This window comes from Aphanomyces astaci, assembly GCF_000520075.1.
Source record: "Aphanomyces astaci strain APO3 unplaced genomic scaffold supercont1.28, whole genome shotgun sequence".
Taxonomy (NCBI): domain Eukaryota; phylum Oomycota; class Saprolegniomycetes; order Saprolegniales; family Verrucalvaceae; genus Aphanomyces; species Aphanomyces astaci.
Genome location: NW_009798291.1, coordinates 562,180 through 581,410, shown reverse-complemented (window position 1 = coordinate 581,410; position 19,231 = coordinate 562,180). Strand labels below are relative to the sequence as shown.

Here is a 19,231-nt window from a genome sequence, read left to right as displayed (position 1 = left end):
CTGCTCTTGTTTGTCATGAGCCTGTTGCAGTCGTTCAAGCGTTTCGACTTGTCACATGTCTACCGTCACTGTGGCTATGGTTTGCCGGGACATTTCGACCCGTCAACGCGTCTGACCGACCACGCCATGCCTTGTGCACCATCTTTGACTGAGATGGATGACCTGCTTGATTTCATGGAGTGCCGTGATGACGATAACGAATAAACACGAGTTAGATGAATTGATTTGACGATTTCACTTCTCATCTACGTGTCACTGTGATCGACATCCTGAGCATTCGGAATGGCAGCAATTGCCGCCACTACTTCTGCATGCTGGGCAGCTTGTTGCATCTGGTGCATGAAACCTTGGATGACACGACGCTTCCCATTCATGAATTCAATTGAACGCTTGACACGCTCGCTCGCGTCTTCAGTGTATCGCAGCACCGCTTGAAGTTCTTCAACGCAGGAGTCGACAACGTCGAGTGACATTGTGGCATTCTGCTCCAAGTTCGCCATTTGTCTTTGAGGTCCGTTTGGAACAGACGAAAACAGGTGCAGCATGTTTGACGGCGGAGGCAGGTCAATCGATATGGCATGCTGGTGAAATGGCTTCTTCAGGATAGACGCCGCCCACATACGCCACGTTGCTTCGTAGGCGCTGTATATCGTCGCCCATTTGTCCTTGAGGAGCGCGACGGTTTCTTGGTGCAGAGTCTCTGCAGCCGCACCTGCACGGTCTCGGGAAGGGGGTGCAACGCATTGCTCGTTCAGCTCTTGGAGGTCCGCCGCTGTGTTGACTTGATTGCCCCACTTGAAAACCAGAATGGTGAAGGTGCTGTTGACATGGGAAGCCAGATAGGCGTGTGCTTGCTCGTTGCTGGTGGGCTTGAAGTGGTATCTTGCCAACTTGATCGAAATGTACGACTCGAAGTCGTCCAACGTGGGAGGAGAATCACTGACCGACCACGTTCGAGGGTCGTTGACGTGCGTGGCCTTGGGGCTCATGTGCGATGAGCAGAAGTCGAAGATGCTAGCTCGAATGTTGCTCCACTGGGCGCCCTCAAAGACTTGTGGATGCAGTCGTTTGCCACTGTTGTCCCGCGCATACACCGACTCCTTGACAAAGAGATCGGCTCGTAGCGTGTAGACACCGGCACGCGTGGGTTGGGGAGAGCTCCGTGTGTTGTAGTGATGTGTTGGTGTGTGCACGTCCTGTGAGTTCTGTGAGTTCTGCGAGTTCTGCATTTTCTGTTTTGACATCAGAGACGCGTGTATTGACAGGCACTTCAATCGACATGTCCAAATGTGATTGGCTCGACTGGGTAAAATAGACTGTTTTGATTGGTCTGTCGATTTTCTGCCGATCTGGTGCTGTCGATTCAGTTCAGCACCCCCTTCCAATTTTGAATCGAAATGACAATACCAAATCCGCAATACAACACACCGCTGTATTACAGTACCGTATAGTGTATATGCATTGCGACGGATTAATCTATTGCGACTCCTGTAATAACTGATAATTTTCTTGTAATAACTGATAATTACTTGGGAACATGTTGAATATACTTCAAATTTGTATGACGCAATGGATTAAAAACGTTTTGAGAACGAGTGTCGGCTGGTTGTGAAATATCACCTGTCGCAATACATATACACTATACGGTAATAGTATTCATCCAAGTTAAGTAGCGTTGCTACTACTTCCCCGTCCACCAGTTTCGAGTCCATTTATACAAGATATCTCCAAGTATTCGTACGCATACGTTAACGTTATACTACGTACTAATTGTTATTGCAATCGTACTCTAACTAGGCCAACAGGTTGCGCTGCGTCTCTTCTTGGCCTTCTTCGACCGAGTCCATGGCGCTAAAGTTGAAAAAGTGCGTCTTCCGGTGCACTTCGTGGTAAAATTCCTTGGGGGTGCCCACCTTGACGTCGTACTTCATGGTCGTGGTGTGCTTGACGCCCATAAAGTTGTAATTCCACCCTTCCTCTTCTGGGACCATAAAATAGCCCAAGAACCGATCCGAGAGCAGCATCTGCACCTTTTCAAAGTGCGTCGGCGCGTACCCCGACGGACTCGGGCCCGTGTCTCGGTTCGTTTTGCCCCAGTCGTACCCGGCAGGCGTCAGCTTGTACGCCGTGAGCGAGCACGATCCAGGCGTGAAGCTGCACGTAATAGCTATAGTCTTTTCGCCATCCCACGAGGCATTTTCCGCGAGAAGTTTCGAGTGCAGTGTCACATCTTGGGGCGGCAACACGGGGGTTTCATTGGGCTGCGTGTGGATCCACCCGAGGCACTCCATCGTGTCCAAGTACTCGTGCGATGGCGCGGTCGTTGGCAGCGTCACGTTCTGATGGGTCCCCAGTTGCGGCGGCAACACAATGCACCGAATCTCCTTGACATGGGGGTTGTCGGGGGGACTTACACCATACAGCAAGCCCGCGATTTGCGTGCGCAGGTCCGAGATCGTGATAAACTTGTTCAGAACGTTCTTGGGTAGGACGTACGTGAGCCCAGTCTCCTTGATATCGTCCGAGTTGACGTAAATGTGATTCGTGCGCAGGTGCAGGTTGGTCGCCGAGATGGCGCGGACTCGCCAGTCAGTTTTCGATGCGAACGAGTGCTGTTCATACTGCGATGTGGTGGTGATCACCATCTCATCCCCGTGAACGTTGACGGTCTTGGTCGTCACGGCCGTGAGCTGCGACTGTTCGCGGGCCTGCGACTCGATCTCGGCCATCTGCTGCCGCTGGAGCGAAGGCGCCGAGATCTCCATGCCGAGAATGATGTCGCGGATCTCGCTCTGCGTCAAGCTGGCCACGTTCACATTGTTCTTCTTGCCATAATCGTTGAGAATCAAGTCTTTGAGCGACACTTCGAGCTGGAGCCACGCCTCGTCTGACAGCGACGGCCAAATGTGGTGGTCCTGCGTGATCGTCGTCGCATCTGGCCGCAGCAGCAGCTTGGTCCGGTCTTGGCTCACGTGGAGGGCCCGAAGGATCAAAATGAGCCGGGAAAACGCAGTGTAGCTCGTGATCGTACTCAGCCAGTCGTCATATATATTGAAGAGCACCATCTGCGGCTCGATCGCGCGAAGGATGAGGTCGCCAAACTTTTCGACTTTGAGGCACGCTTGAAACGGCAGCTGCAGCTCCGAGCCCTTGATCACAATGTTGGGGAAGTCGAGCAAATGCACTTCGAGCGGGTCGAGCATCCCCTTGCGGGTCACAATGATCTGCTTGGGCTGCTCTTCCACCGGCAACGACCGAATCAGCGCCGCTACTTCCTCGGCTGTCTTCCATTTCGCCAGCTGCCCCAGCCGCTTTTGCCCTGCCCACACAGACGTGTGGATGATCTTGAGGAATAGCTGCCCCGTGCGCGGGTTGAAGATGAAGATGGCGCCGTTGATCGGCTTTGTCGTCAAGTTGCCTTCAAATGTCTTGTGAATCGTGACTCGGTACACGTTGGTGTCGTCCACAAACCAAATGATCTGGTTTGAGAAGAGCTCGCCATAGTTTTGGCTAGACAGGTACGGCTCGGTGGGCTCGGACGAGTACAGCTGCAGCCCCTTGCGAATTCGCTCACGGAGGACATACATGGCCGGGTTTGCCTTCATGATCTTGGCCATAGCTTGCTGCATGAGCGGCTTGCACCCGGTAAACCAGTTGCCGTACCCGCTGTACAAGTTGTAGGCCAAGTCGATGGCAAGTAGCACCCCCGTAGGCGACGGGTAGATGGTCATGTTGTCGGTCGTGTAGTCGAGAAACTTGGCGCGCGCGTACCGCTCAATGTCATGCGAGTCAAAATCCCCCCATCGCAGCTGCACGTCGATCCAGTACTTGGTGGACGTAGCGCCTCCATCTGCGACACTGTCCTTGATATCGTGGAGCAGCGACGGCCGGCCCATTTGCCACTTGTATGACGCAAACAGCAAAATGTCGGCGCAGCTCGAGTTCATCTTGTACGATTTGCGGGGATGGATGGTTTCTTTCTGGACGTTTTCAATCGACAATGCGTCCAGCTCTTGGTCAAACACTTGGCACAAATCCATCACAAGCGACTCGTGGATCTTTTGCCATAGATGGGCCCGGAAGATCTGGATCAGCGAGATCTTGAGCGTCGGGATCTTGCCGTGCATGAAGATCCCAGTCAAGTCGAGCTGGACCTGGAAACCCACGTACACGTTGGCGCGGTTTATCGTGGGCGACCACCACAGTGTAAACCGCCGGTTCGGGATCTGATTTAGCCCCGATCGCTGCGCGTTTGTGAGCTTCTTGTACTTCATAGACTCTTCAAATCCCGACGCTTTCTCCCAAAATAGCCCTTCCCACGTCGGGAAGTACGTGCCCTTGAATAGTGTATGCTCGAGGATGCCTTCGACCCCCCCCAGCGCTTGAATCATATCCGTGCGGTAGTTGTTGAGGTTCCACAGCTTGCCGTCGTGCCGCGTATGCGTCCACCAGAACGGATTCTGCCGCAGCACTTGGTACTTTTTGAAGTCGGTGCGGACGCGCCACCCCTTGTCATACGCGAGCGTGTGCCGGTCCTTCTGGAACAGCGTGTTGATGCGAGGAATGCCGCGATCCCACGAGTCCTCCAAGTCTTCCAGCGTCAGCCGACGGTTCTGCACGCTCGCCTCTTGCCGCTTCAACGCGTACTCGGCCCAAACACGCTGAGAATCGATAAATTCAGACTCCCACGGCTGCAAATACCGAAACAAGTTGGGAATGAGCTGGTCTTCTTCGTGACTCATGCCGCTGCGAAAGTGCGTGATGCCGCCTACGTAAATAGATATATGAGATATTCCATAGATAAGAGAGATAGAGATGGAACAACCACTGTTCTTCATACAGACGATATATATATATATATACTCACTAAACCACACTGTCAATCCAACGCAACTTTAGGTATATATATATATATTATATATGTGTATCCAACCGTAACGACAAGATGTATGGATCTTTCGATAAGAAAATACAATCTATACATGTTTTTACACCTAGGAATATACGTATTATATATCGAAGGTGGTACATACATATATATATATATATTTACGTTGGTATATATATATATATACTATACTTTTAGCAGATTATAAATATCTAATATATATATATATATATATATACTATACTTTTAGCAGATTATAAATATCTAATATATATATATATATATATATATATATACTATACTTTTAGTAGATTATAATCAACAACCCAATCCTCATATATACATACACACACTTGTAACGTGAGATGGCCACCCATTTGTGTCCCTTTCACAACTCTTGTATCATATATATATATATATCGTATCCTATATGTATAGATAGATAGATACCTTCAGTCTGCTTGGTATATCGCATGTCGGACTGCGGAATCAGCACGTGGCCCATGCTAAGCATGCCGAGTCCGCCTAGTTCCTTGGGCGTGTAAAACACCACAGGCGGGAATCGCGACGGCATCTTCGAGTTGAGCCCAATCTTGATGCGCGTTTGAATCTTGTTTTCGCACTTGACGAGCAGATCCAGCAGTTCCTGGGTCTGCACGACGCTCTCGCGGTAGTACGTCATGAGTCCGATGAGCGCCGCGTTCCACTTGTTGGCGACTTTGGTGAACGTGGTGCTGCCGCTCGACATGAGAATCGACCGCACGCGGTTCTCAAACGTTTTGATCGCGTCCTCGTCCACCCGGAGGTACGCTTGCGCCGTGCGTTCCTTGGTCAGGTCGTTCTGGAGGTTCCACACTCCATCCTTGTGGGCAAACTCATCTTCGAGGGCTCGGACGCGCGGCAACACGCGCACTTCGAACCCGCACATGTTGAAGAGCAAGTTCGGGTTGTCCTTCGAGTACACTGACACAAAGCTATGGTCCCAGTCCAACGTCGTGATGGAGCGGGGCAGGCGGTTCTGCATATCCCAAAAGGTCGCGCGCCCCAGGTTCACATCATGCTTCATGAGCCGCATGCGCGCATCGCGGGGCCAGCACTTCTTGTTGTTGTACCCGACAATGTTTTCGTTGTTCGGGTCGGGGTGCTCGGTCAGGTACCGCTGGATGAGCTCGCGCGAGTCGGCCGCGTCGAACTTGTACACCACGTACAGCCGGTCGATGTATCGCGTATACATGCGGATCGGGTGATGGGTCTCGGTCTCCGTGTCTTTGAACGTCAGGTACTCATTGGGAAAATGGGGTGGGCCAGCAATCTCGGACGCCCGTGTAAGCCCCAGTAGCAGTAAATCCAGTACCAAGCCATAGTACTGGTAGATGAACGAACCAAACTGAAGGCCGCGGATAAGCCCGTACGAATTCGTGTGCATCATGTCCTTGTACGCGAGCACAATGTTGTTCTTGGCCGTCATATAGTCGGCCATATTGTGGTCCAGGACGAGGCGTAGTAGCCGGTTCAGCAGCGTCAAATCCATCTTCTCAGCTACCTTTTCGAGCTTGGTTTCAAGCATCACGACACACTCGCCAGCGTCGCACGCCCATACATTGTGCAGGTTGTTGATACCTTGGCACCACTTGTACACCAACAGCGGCGGCGGTTCGGCGTCGCTTGGCTTGATCCAGCTTGGAAACAGATGCCGCTTGTCGGCTTCGTACCACAGATACTGGTCCAAGTAGGCGTCTGTGATCTTCTCCAGGGGTTCAATCTCGTACACTGGGATCAAATGCGAGTACAAGTCCATAAACTCGATCGACATCTCTTTGAACGCGCGCTGGGTGAGCAGGTGCCGCTTGATTCGGCTCAGGGCTTCGTGCGGGTTGTCGTACGCTTGCTCGATGAGCCCCAGCTCTTCGCGCTGCGATTGGTTTAGCCGGTTGTTGGCCGAGTAGTTTTCCTTGAGTCTTTCCAGCGCTAGGATCAGCAGCTTCGTGTCGTGCTTGTACGAGAGCGGCGGGAATGGAATCGGCGCGAACTTGCGGCTTTCCAGCCAATGCACTGTGGTCGTGTACACCGCGACGGCTTCCTCTGCCGACACGTACGGTCCGTCCTTGAGGTAGTTGTGCTGGCGCTCCTGCTCCGCCTTGAGCCACAGCCGGGTGAGCCGCCCCAGGTTCTTCTTGCATACAGTCTTGTCCACGGTAGCGCCGCGCTTGATGCGTTCGCGGTTGTAGTGAGCCACGTTGGTCCACCAGTCGGCTTTGGACTTGACGTAGCGCAGGATCATGTTTTCGATGGGCGACGGCAGCCCCGGCACCTTCCACGGGATGTTCGCCTTCCAGCACCGCCATGCTTCGCTCAAGTGTTGGAGGATCGTGCGGCTCTTGTTGGCCTTCACGCCTTCAGGCATCATGTCCAGGATGTCGTGCATGACGGCGGCGCGCAGCTCCAAGTCGAAATGCGATTCTACGCGCTGTTTCGTCACGGTCTTGGCGATCCCCTTGGAGTGGCGCCCTTCAAACTGCCGCGCGAGCAAGTTGCCCAGCCATCGCTCCAGCAGCGGCACGATTCCCCGCAAGAAGAAGAGCCATACGCGCCACGCTGGCGCCCAGAACCCGCAGCCCGGCCCTTTGCCCACAGGACCCGTGTTGAACCGGTAGTAAATCAAGTGCTTCAGGTCCTTGCACATGCGGACTTGGCGCATGAGCCGATACTTGTACCGGTACATCCCCGTAAGCTGCCCCACATGTGCAAAGATATACTGGAGCCCATCCGCGAGCTGGAATGCATCCACGTTGCCGAGCCGGTACTGTACATGCGCATCCACGAGCAGCTTTGTAAGTCGGAGGATTTCCCGGGTCAAGTGAAACGCATTGCCAAATCGCGACTTTTTGCGCTCCTTCGTCGTCAAAGTCTTGATGGGCTTGAGGTTAAAGTTGTAGTCCAAGTGGAGGTAGTTGAGGTTCTTGCGGTGGATAAGCAGGTTGAGCATGTTGTAGCCTTGTCGACACACTTGTAGCCCAGCTTCGACCCAGTCGAGCTCGGTGCTTTGGAAAAACTTGGTCGACTTGAGCGACTTGAACAGGTACTTTTTGTTGAGTGCTTTCGGCGGTCGAGAGTGCAGGTGGTTCAGGACCCAGCACTTGAGCAGCTTTTGATAGCTCACGCGCACTTTGACGGGTTGGTTGGGGGGGCAATGCTCCTGGAACCACTTGTTGACGAGGGGGACGTCCACGGCGCGCCGCGTCTTGCCCATGCGCAGATTGAACGGCCGCGGCGCCCAGTACAATGCGATGCCGCTCGCCGTGTGGTCTGTATACAGAGGGAGGTCGGTCAAGATGGGCGCAAACCCCATGGGCATTTGGAAGGCTTCTTCTTCTTCATCATCTTGTTCGGTCAATGTGGCGCGGGAGGCCGCGGCGACGCGGAATTGTGAGATTGGGTTCACGATCGGATCAAAGTAAAACGCAGGCAAGTCGGGGTCTTCTGCTTTGACGTAGCACAGCGCCGGCACATGGTACGGCTGAATGTGCACGGATCGCGGCCGGCTGTTGTACAGGTACGGAAATGCCACCCGATACTCGGTGCGGATCTAGTTAGTTGGTTGGTTAGTTGGTCAACTTCGACAGCGAAACATTCACGATCGACCAATCAAAACAAACATATCCAGTAGCCAATCAAAATGATGCGCAACAATTGTACGGTGGGTGGGTTGCCTTCAATTAGTGTATGAACGGACACATCCAAAATGCAACCATGAAATAGGATCTGCATTCAATTAGTGTGTGTATGCCTTCAATTAGTGTGTGAATGGACAGATCCAAAATGCAACCATGCTAGATATCGAAATAGTGTATGCCTTCAATTAGTGTGTGAACAGACAACTGTTACATCCAAAACTCGATGCATATGGAGTGAATAAAAAGGCCAACGATGTTGTACCCATCCAAAATGCAACCACGCTAGATATCAAAATAGTGTATGCCTTCAATTAGTGTGTATATACATTCAATTAGTGTGTATATGCATTGGACACACACTTTCATCCAAAACTCGATGCATACATATGAGGTGAATCAAAAGGCCAAATATGATTCGAATCAAGGGGAATCCATACCTGGTGTCGGATGATGATCTTGTTGATGTCGTTGAACTCGTTCCAGTCCTCGTCGTCTTGGTCCAAGTCGCGGTAGAGCGGCTCGAACTTGGGGCCGCCGGGGATGGCCACGTTGAGCGCTTTAGCCGTGAAGAACGATTCCTTGTCGAACAAGTACTGGTAGTTCGGGTCGATCAAGTCGCTGAGCAGTTGACCTGCCAACCGGTGGAGATTCGACATGACCGGCACCGGCAGCTTCCACTTGCGGTAGCTCGGGCCGTTGATGAACTTGGTGCCAAGCAGCGGCTTGGCGTCGTACAGCCACTCGATCACCGGCGCGTCGTCGTCCTCGTCCAGCTCCATGTTGATCGCCTCGGACGGCTCCACGTCCAAGATGTTGTCGCCATAGTCCAAAGGAGGTTCTTCGTCGTCAAAAGGCGGGAACCGCATGCGCTTGAAGTGCCGACGGTCGCGCTTCTCGCGACGCATCATGATCCACATCGTGCCCCATTGCGCAATGTACACGGGCTCCACGACCCACGGGATGTCGTTCACAAACGTGATGGCGCCCGTGATGTGGTACAACACCTTGACTTCGCGCACTTGCTCCCACGGCATCGGCATGTTTTCGAGCAGTTTGTACACGGCATGAGGGACATACTTGAGCGCACCAAGATACACACGCTTGTCGTGGCGGAACTTCTTGCTGCTCATGTCCCCATGGTCGCGCACGATCTTACGCACGTGCTCGGCAGGCATGTCGTCCTTGGTGCTTTCAACAAACCCAAACTTTCGCTTGTCGCCATATCGCTTCGTTTGGCGCTTGGCCCAGCGTTTACTGCGTTCCTCAATCTCGAGAAAGTACGTGTGCGCATCGTTGTCGTACGAAGACAGCGGCGGCACAACGTCTTGTTCCTCTTGAGGGACATGTTCGATGGGAATCTTCGTGAGTGGTGGCGGGGGCGGCGGTGCGACAGAGGCCGACGATGCTGGAAGTGGTGGTGGCGGGAAGTGCCCTCCCGGAGGCGGTGGAATCACATGCGACCCTCCTTGCTGGAAGGGTGGTGGCGGTGGCGGAACGACCATCTCTCTCGATTTCTGGACTTGGATTCTCGCTTCTTCCCCAGCCACAGAACGATGGAAATGCCACACGCATTAAGAACGCGTATCCGGATGTAAATGGTTTATCCGGATAAAGAGGGTTCGAATTTTCTTTTGCTGCACCTTCAACGCATTGATTCAAATACTGATTGCCGCGCGAATCAAGGCGCCCACGTCCTGGACGATTCTCTGGTCGACGATCTTCCACGCGAGCCCAGGCAACGAAGAGCGACTGGCGGGGGTACTTCCTCGTTCGGAACGAACACAGGTATGTACTGTACACGACGATTATGCCTTTGGTGCGCTTTCATCAATATGCAGGGTTGGTTGATACTGCTCACGACTTTAGATTGCATAACGTTAGGTCGACAGACTTCGAATAGATCTCGTCGTCATGCTATTGTTGGAGCCCAGGGGTTGCGAATGCTCTGTGGACGTCAAAGTCTGTCTGTTTTGTCTCAGTGATCACCACTTGTCAAAAAAGTATGGCTGGCCAACTTGCCCTCATTGCATCATCAATGGCAAGGCGGAAATACATAGGTGTGATGTCACGTACATGTAAAGTGGACCGATGTAAGTAGTGTCCGCCTCCACTCCTACCGGTTACTGTACACTCTCTCAACACATCGCCGTGCCGGTAGCCCAAGAAACCCACACTTGTTCGAGCGTGCATGCCGCGTTTTCCTTACTATTGCAAGGAATCTCTCCTTGCATTGTAGCTTTGATAAGGAGGGGTCGTCGTAATCATGTCCAAGCGGTGTACTCGAGAGGGCAACATGCCCATAACGTTAGGTATTTTAGTTATTTATATTTATGTTAAATATTTATCCCAAATTGAGTGTCATTTCGCGAAATAGCATTCACAGTTGTCACTTGGAGTTGATCAAATTTAAGCTTGGACAAATGATGTTATACAAAGATTAGTACATATGTGGTTTTGAGGGACGGTGGGTCGAATCAAGCGTTTGGATTGGCAGAAACTCGAGAGGACGTGATTTGATTGGTTTAGGCAGTACGTTAATCCATTCTCTTTTACGACATTGGATTCTGCTGAGGGCTCCAGTTCTTGTGCTGAGTCGCCAAATCTATACAAGTATAGATCGATTCATTGTACTGAATTTTGTACGTAAAAAAGGTTTTTGGTATCACACTGAGTCACACACTAATCATGATGGTTTCGTGCAATCTGATTGGCTAAATATATCCATCTGCCGATTCTATCGCTCCAGTTTACTAGAATAAACATAACAATACATACCGTATAGTGTATATGTATTGCCACGGATTAATCTATTGCGACTCCTGTAATAACTGATAATTTTCTTGTAATAACTGATATTTACTTGTGAACATGTTGAATATACATCAAATTTGTATGACGCAATGGACGTTTTCAGAACGAGTGTCGGCTGGTTGTGAAATATCACCTGTCGCAATACATACTCCGAGTATAGAGTGTATATACGGTATTCGTCTACGTATACGTGCACGATCCCAGTGTGTTCGACGCGTGGCACAACGTTCACGCGTTGGTTGGTTGTCGCGGTTTGGTGGACAATTCTCTTTTCACACAACCGAGCTGTCCTTGAAAGCACTTCTAAACATGACGAGCTCTACGACGGCCGGTCGATCACATGGCTGCGTTAGCTTCCACAAGACCTCCAGTCGACTTGTCCATTCTTGGAATTGACGTTTTGACATTGCTGGGTCGGGTCGGCAAACTTCACTTCATGGAGCCAACTATGTATTCTGGGATACAGTACGTGCGTAAGTAACTGTCGCCGCCGAAAACGAGCAGCGAGCCCAGGTCGCAGTTTCCACGTCATCGTGCTAACTACATGTAACCAGGCACAGCACCTTCAACTCGTAATTTGGTACTGTTCGTCGAGGGTTGATTTACAAGTGGCCGATCGCCAGGCATCTGTGCGGATTCCGAAGAAACCAATGGTGCCATCCATGGTCGTTGTTCCTGCCTTTGATGTCGCGTCCTCGTTTTCAATTGTACTCATCGTGAACTTTACCAACCTGTACTACGAGGGAGTGTCCTCTGCTGCCGCCATATAGCATTGCATCTCACGTCTCTCTCAATGCTTGAACCCATCGATGCGTAATGAAGCCATGAACTTCCTTGCCCATCACGATGGTGTACATCATGGCGACAGCATTTCACCGCGCCACGTACCTCACTCCGAACATGTGTTACGCAGGCTTCATCGAATTTGCATCCAATCAGAGGGCGATTTGGATTTATTTTATCCAATCATCAGGCGACATTCATGACGTCGACCCGTCATTTCCATACATGAGCGTTGATTGGATCCCACAATTTGATCTAACCAATCACAATCGACTTAAGGTGGCCCCTACCGGAAGTTCAACCTTACCACCAAATCTCAGGCATTCCGTCGAAATATTTTCAAATTTTGCATGCTTGTCCACGATTGTCTTGCTTTTTGTATCGAAACGAATTCAAAATAATCCAAATTACAAATTAGATTCATGTATATTATGACCATGTGCAGTTTGTCTCTTGATGGAATTTCAGTTTTCCACCAACAATCGCGACCAGGGCGATGACGACTGCCGCCGCTACCGCCGCCTCCTTCGCGGGCCAAGTAACACCCTTCCTGACATCAGGACATCAGCTATATGTGGCACTTTGCCGCGACACCATGCGTCGTCTGCATACCCAATCTCCTGTGACCCCTGCACAAATCCAGCTCCTCGAACAACATGGCAATCGAGGTACTGCACTTGCCTGTGTCGTCAGAATTAGTCGTCTCTTCAGCATCTCACGTGCCTTCTAGCGGACTCGTGGGACACTGTGTACACATCGGGGAGCCTGGCAACCTTAATCCGCGTCCGGAACTGCACCTTCCGGGGTCGCGTGCACCTTGGTACGAACGCATTCATGATCAAGATGACATCGTATGTGCTCTTCTCTTATCGTATCGTTGTAGGTTCCTTCACAAAGGATGTGATGGTGGACAATGTGCCCTTTCCGAGCGGATGTTACAACACCACCATCGTCGACAGCTTTGTCCTGGACGACGCGTTGGTGCAAGACACGTTCCTTCTTCACCGTACACATCACGAGTCCTTTCCGTCTCCTTGCCGACGCTGGTCATTCTCGTAGGAACGTACGTGAGTCATGGCGCCGTCGTCGTCGGCTGCGGGACCATCACATGCTCTGGCACAGACGTGACGAACGGCAACGGCACGGTGCTCAAAGTTGGCGTCGAGATCGGGGGTCGCGAGATCGCCATGTTTGCAGACATGCCGTTTCACCTCGCGGCCGTCGTCGGGGAAACCCGCGGAAACGTGTCTGAGCTCAAAGCGTACGAAGACCTTGTCCGGACGTACACGAAGAAAGTGCAGTGCGACGGCTTCAACGTCATTGCGCACCAAGCCAAGGTATCCTCTGGCATGACATGATCCCCTGGCACATGACGTTATCATGATATGTCATAGCTCCTCCGTTGCCCCAAGATCCGCGACGTGTTTGTCGGCGACGCGGCCGTCCTGGAAGACTCGGTCGTGTCGAATTCAACCATCCTGTCCAGTCCCGCCGAAGTCAGCTCCATCCTCGGCTTTTCTCAAGTGCATTCTTCCATTCTACAGTGGAATGCGCATGTTCACAGCGGCAGTTCCGTCGAACGCTCCTTCCTCTGCGACTGCTCCCGCGTCGAGCGCCACGGCGTGGTCATGGATTCCCTCCTTGGTTCGTCCTTCCTCCCACGTTCCAAGTCACTTGACCGGATTCAAGTCACTTGACACCCCCACTTGTTTCCATGTCACTCGACCTTTATTCTATTCTATTCCTTGTCACTTGACACCCCCATGTCACTCGACCTTTATTCCTTGTCACTGGACCGACTGTCGTAGGCCCGAACACGGCGATTGCCGAAGGCGAATGCACGTCGACGTTCCTAGGCCCGTTTGTGGGGTTCCATCATCAAGCGATGATCGTCGCGGCATTCTGGCCGCGCGGCCGTGGCAACGTCGGGTACGTACACGAATAAATGGCGAATATGATGATGCTGCTGCAAGTATGTATATGACATGATGATGTAGCTACGGCGCCAACGTGGGCAGCAACCACACGTTGAAGGCGCCGGACCAGGAGCTGTGGCCGGGCGAGGGCGTGTTCTTTGGGCTGTCCGTGTCCATCAAGTACCCGAGCAACTTTACGAACGCCGCGTACTCTGTCATAGCCACGGGCGTATCGACGCTGCCCCAGAAGCTCGACATGCCTTTTGCATTAATCAACACTCCCGGGCACAACATTCCCGACCTGTCTCCAGCGATCAACGAGATTTACCCTGGGTAGGTTATGGGATCATGATGCTATGATTCTTTTTGATGTGGAGAGTATATATATCTATGTATATATGTATATATATATCTATGTATATATGTATGTATATATATATATCTATGTATATATGTATATATATATATCTATGTATATTTATATTTTTATATGTATGTATATTTATATTTATATATCTATGTATGTTTATATTTATATATATCTATATCTATATATATATATATATCTATGTATATTTATATTTATATATATCTATTTATATTTATATATATCTATGTTTATTTATATCTATATATGTCTATGTATATTTATTTATTGCATGACATGATGATGTCGTATGATATAGATGGGTGTTGTCGCATTCGATCTTTACCGTGTTGCGCAACCAAGACAAGTTTGACAAACGCAACAAATCCAAGCGCACCAACGTGGACTCCCCCATCTTTCGCTCGGACATCATCATGATGATGCAAGGTATATGGTCCATGCACGTATATCTCGAAACACATGGATGACGTTATCACCTGACATGTGCCAAGGGATGACGTGATCATGATAACGTGTCATATGACACGTATTTTAATATACTTCACTACCTATTTTAATACACTTTGGGCCTTGACAAGTCTTTTTGTGTAGTGGCGTGCCAGCGTCTCGTGGATGCCGAAAAGAAACCGGTCAACCTTCGCCATGGCAAACAAATCATTTACACGGACAAACAAGTACCTATATATTAATATATATATATATTGCGATATATAGAATAAAATGAAGCATATATATATATATAAATCGTAGGTTCCTGGATTGGGCAAGAATTACATGACTGAAACATCGCGGGTGGTGGCGATTGAAGCTTACTCGTTCTACACGCGCGTGTTTGCGTTGGAAGGGTACTGGCACCAGCTTCAAACAGGCGCCATCTCGATTGAAACCCCTCTAAACCACCTTGCGATCGTTGATGGCCTCGACGAATCTGCGGCTGCCACGTATGTATTATATATATATATGGATATTATTAACAATATATTAACTATATATCTACGACAGATGGGCCCACCAACGCGCAATATTAGTCGAACATGGAGTAGTCCAAGGCGGGGATTTGCTGCGAGAACTCGTGGCGGCATACAAGAGCATTGCCAAGAACGCCCAAGATGGCAAGTCCAGAGACGATAAGCGAGGCCAGCACATCATCCCCGACTACACTCTGGTGCACAAGAAGGCATCGGAAGAGCGCATTGTGATTGATGCCCACCGGTACAGTTGATATATATATATATATATATATATATAGATCTGACTCTGGTATAAATATATGTGTAGACGGGCGATGGACCTCGAGCGCGCCGTGGCAAACTATCTGCCTCGGCTATAGGAGAAGAAAGACATGCAGGGAGATTTCAATTTTTAACTACCCAACAGCCCACTATGTAGCGTTCCCATAGCTAACAACTCTATTACTACTACGTACTACTTACTACTCGTTCATTTGGCACAATTGACTAGTCGCTACGTACTCATCAAGTTAGCTAACTACTACGTATTAGTGTACTAGTAGTATACAGTAGTACAATTGTTCATCATGTCAATATGGCGCGTACACAAGAGATACTATAACGCATTGTCGAAAAATAGGGTTTATATCTCATCGAGTAAACCCTACTAGTACTTCACATGCCTCCATCCCCACGTCCACACAACCTCAAGTGGTGCTAGAGATGGTTTCTAAAACGACTTGTTGATTCGTGTCGTGTGCCACCAGTGCCACCGGGTTCTTGTTTGAGGACGGTCAAGAGCGACAGGTGTACTGCAATGAATGCCACATCCTTGAATTCCAAACACGTTAAACTCTATAAATACATAAAACCTGAACACGATTTCGACACCATCATTCTCCGTGGGGAACATTCAGGAAATTGGGCGGGACTCGATTAATTGTGACAGGTAGTTTCTCCGCCACTTGAGTGGTCGCTTTCATTTGCAAATTTGCATCCCCCAAGGTAACAGCTCGCCGTCCCGCGCTTCGTTCCCTTCCCCGCTAGTCCCTTCGTCCGACGGCTTGAACGCTTGTGCATGCTTTTGTGTTTCCGCCGCCTCCAGCCCCTCTACTACCCGTTGGAAAAGAACAAGTTTATACCCAAATAACGTCTATTCAACCATGTCGAACATCAACATTGCCGGAACGACCCCTGTGGACGACCCCGAATACCGCTACAAGATGCCGCGCCTCGTTGCCAAGATCGAAGGCCGTGGAAACGGCATCAAGACCGTCGTCGTGAACGCCGTCGAAATCGCGTCGGCGCTGCATCGCTCCCCCGGCGAGGTGACCAAGTTTTTCGGCACAGAACTCGGCGCGCAGTCGAAATTCGACGATGCCACCGAACGTGCGGTCGTGAACGGCGCGTTTGAAGCGTCCCAGATGCAGGCGCAGCTGTCCAAGTTTATCGAACTGTTTGTGCTGTGCCCGAACTGTCGGCTACCGGAAACCAAGTACAAGTACAAGGGCAAGGAGAGCATTTTCCACCGCTGTTTGGCGTGTGGCGCCGTGGAACCCGTGGACATGAACCACAAGTTGACGACGTACTTATTGAAGGAACATACCGCAGCGAAACGCGCCAAGAAGAGCGACGGAACCGACAAGAAGGAGAAGAAGCTCAAGAAGAAGGACGCGGAAGGCGACGACGAGCCGAAAAAGGAAAAGAAGGAAAAGAAGGAAAAAAAGGAAAAGAGCGGCGAGAAGAAGGAAAAAAAAACCAAGAAGAAGGTCGAATCGGACGACGACGACGAAGGGTCGACCAAGGCCGGCGACGATTCCGAAGCAGAGGTCGAATGGCACACGGATTTGTCGGCGGAAGCTGTCGCCGCGCGCGCCAAGGAAGCGGAAGCCCTGGAAGCGGCCGCGCATTCCGCTATGGTTGCGCCCCCGACGTCGTCTGCCTCGGAGGACGTCGTGGCGTCGTTTGACAATTTGGACATTGACGACGAAGCCGCGATTGAAGCCGCGACCGCCGCCGTCGCCGCGTTCTTGCAGTCGACGCACTCCCCCGCCGAAATCTACGACGAAGTGGTGCGCCAACAAACCAACGGCGCGCTCCCCGCGAACGACCGCCTCTCGATCTTCTTTGGCGCGGCGTTCACAAGCCAAGTGCTGTCGAGTAACCAAGTGGCCAAGTACCGCCCCGTGCTCGAGAAGCTGGTCGACAATGAGCGGTCCCAGCACCAAGTGATTGCTTTGACCGAACACTTTTGCGCCGTCAAGTTCCCCGCGTTGCTCACGTCGTTCCCCGTGGTGCTCAAGCTGCTCTACGACGAAGACCTGGTGACTGAAGAGATCATTTTGGCCTGGACCGACGACGATTACCGCAAACTCCACGCGCATTTCCAAGTGACGCCAACCCAAGCCGCTGCACTCAAAAAGTCCCTGGAACCATTTGTGTATTGGCTGCAAAATGCCGAAGAGGAAAGCGATGACGAATAAGCTTACTATTTTGAATAGTATTACTCGGAGAACTACTAGTGATGGCATAGTAGTACTAGTAATAACAAAAATGTATGAATCAAAGCAAGCGGTTTTTGGAAAAGTAGCCAATCAAAATCGTTTCCATCGACTTTTGCAAAAACCGCTCTGGACGACCTCCTTGAGGTCGTTTACAGCGACTTTTGGGATTGTGGCTATTTATTGGGCAAAAATATCAGAATAAATTGTTGGTTGCTAACCAAAATTTCGCAGGAGCACGCCCTTGTCGGGTGCCGGTGGTTCGTCACTCCACTCCGGTAGAACTTTACCCATGTGAAGCACGGCTGTGGTAAGTCATTTCCATGTCGAGGGTAGCTGCACACACAACGCATCGAACGCTGTACACATGCCCCTCCCGCGCGACCTCCTACTTGTACTGAACCCTAGGCTCTTTGTATTGTAAACTGATTTCAGGTTAGCTAGGCGTTGATTCTTATGGGTTGCGCATGCCTAGAGTTAGTAGTGATGACTGCACGACTCCTTCGGGAAGGAGAAGGTCACACCGACGCACAAGGTTGAAACACATAGCATTGTCGGTCGGTTTGACCTTTACCGGTGCGCCATTAGCGTGGCAGTCTATATTTCCAAGCCGCCAACTTACGACTGACTTGCGTAGATACATAGTTCTCATGCGCTATATCTACTCTACGTCGTTTCGCCACTCGCCGCCTGAACATTTGGCCACCACAGCTACTACGCAACAACAATTTTCTGCAAAATGGACAACGAATTTTAGGACGCATCATTGGTTGATTTTTCTCTGTTATTAACCAATGTCAGTGAAGGCAAAAAGTCGCTGATATTTCAGCGGCTTGAGGAAAAAGCCAAAAACCGCTGACACAAAAGTCGCTCCGAACACGCCCTAATACAAGTGTTGTAGTTTGTATTTGCGAGATGAATGCGTTCTTGGATCGAACGATATGTATGACGAGTACTGTGTAGTACTACTAGTCTTACGAAGTAGTACTATGGTGCACGTCATCTATAAACTACCAACTTTTCACAAAATTTTCTGACTTCTATTTCATATTCATTACTCAAAATTGCAGCAAATTGAGACGTATAATCGACAGATCTCAATGTGGTGAAGAAATTCTACGTCTCAGATTCAAATTTGGTGATGAATTGGTCCAGAAATAGATATTTAACCTAGTGGTATTTTACATGGGCGCTTGGATATTTGGCCATAGGGGTGGCCGCTCAAATGTATCTTGATTTTTGTATGTGACTCTTATCCGTATTTAATATCCGGAGGCAAGGGAGACCTTTAACCTCCCACTCCAGTGATAAAACGCATGA

General features: G+C 50.4%; 4 protein-coding genes across 6 annotated transcripts; 2 read left to right on the top strand and 2 right to left on the bottom strand.

Annotated features, from left to right (window-relative positions):
* Positions 1–245: 245 nt before the first annotated feature.
* H257_10503 (hypothetical protein) lies at positions 246–1,229 on the bottom strand (the record flags this gene model as incomplete). Its single annotated transcript, XM_009837070.1, has 1 exon — positions 246–1,229. The coding sequence occupies one exon, from the start codon at positions 1,227–1,229 to the stop codon at positions 246–248; it is 984 nt and encodes a 327-aa protein (XP_009835372.1).
* Positions 1,230–1,724: 495 nt separating this feature from the next.
* Positions 1,725–10,114, bottom strand: H257_10502 (pre-mRNA-processing-splicing factor 8). Its single transcript, XM_009837069.1, has 3 exons — positions 9,000–10,114; positions 5,339–8,474; positions 1,725–4,768 (listed from the first exon to the last, which is right to left on the bottom strand). The coding sequence occupies exons 1-3, from the start codon at positions 10,062–10,064 to the stop codon at positions 1,794–1,796; spliced, it is 7,176 nt and encodes a 2,391-aa protein (XP_009835371.1). The 5' UTR covers positions 10,065–10,114; the 3' UTR covers positions 1,725–1,793.
* A 2,503-nt stretch (positions 10,115–12,617) lies between these two features.
* H257_10501 (hypothetical protein) lies at positions 12,618–15,901 on the top strand. 3 transcript variants are annotated; one of them, XM_009837067.1, is made up of 12 exons: positions 12,618–12,824; positions 12,887–12,976; positions 13,040–13,162; positions 13,216–13,493; positions 13,551–13,800; positions 13,965–14,085; positions 14,154–14,405; positions 14,759–14,886; positions 15,052–15,134; positions 15,211–15,401; positions 15,463–15,672; positions 15,739–15,901. In XM_009837067.1, exons 1-12 carry the CDS (start codon positions 12,653–12,655, stop codon positions 15,788–15,790), a joined length of 1,950 nt encoding a protein of 649 aa, XP_009835369.1. In that variant the 5' UTR covers positions 12,618–12,652; the 3' UTR covers positions 15,791–15,901. The 3 variants fall into 3 exon arrangements, with proteins under 3 accessions (XP_009835369.1, XP_009835368.1, XP_009835370.1); XM_009837066.1 differs by having other exon boundaries at positions 13,040–13,493; XM_009837068.1 differs by lacking the exons at positions 15,211–15,401; positions 15,463–15,672; positions 15,739–15,901 and having other exon boundaries at positions 15,052–15,190.
* Positions 15,902–16,398: 497 nt separating this feature from the next.
* On the top strand, positions 16,399–18,001 carry H257_10500 (hypothetical protein). Its single transcript, XM_009837065.1, has one exon. It carries the CDS (start codon positions 16,574–16,576, stop codon positions 17,891–17,893), a length of 1,320 nt encoding a protein of 439 aa, XP_009835367.1. The 5' UTR covers positions 16,399–16,573; the 3' UTR covers positions 17,894–18,001.
* The last annotated feature ends 1,230 nt before the right edge of the window (positions 18,002–19,231 follow it).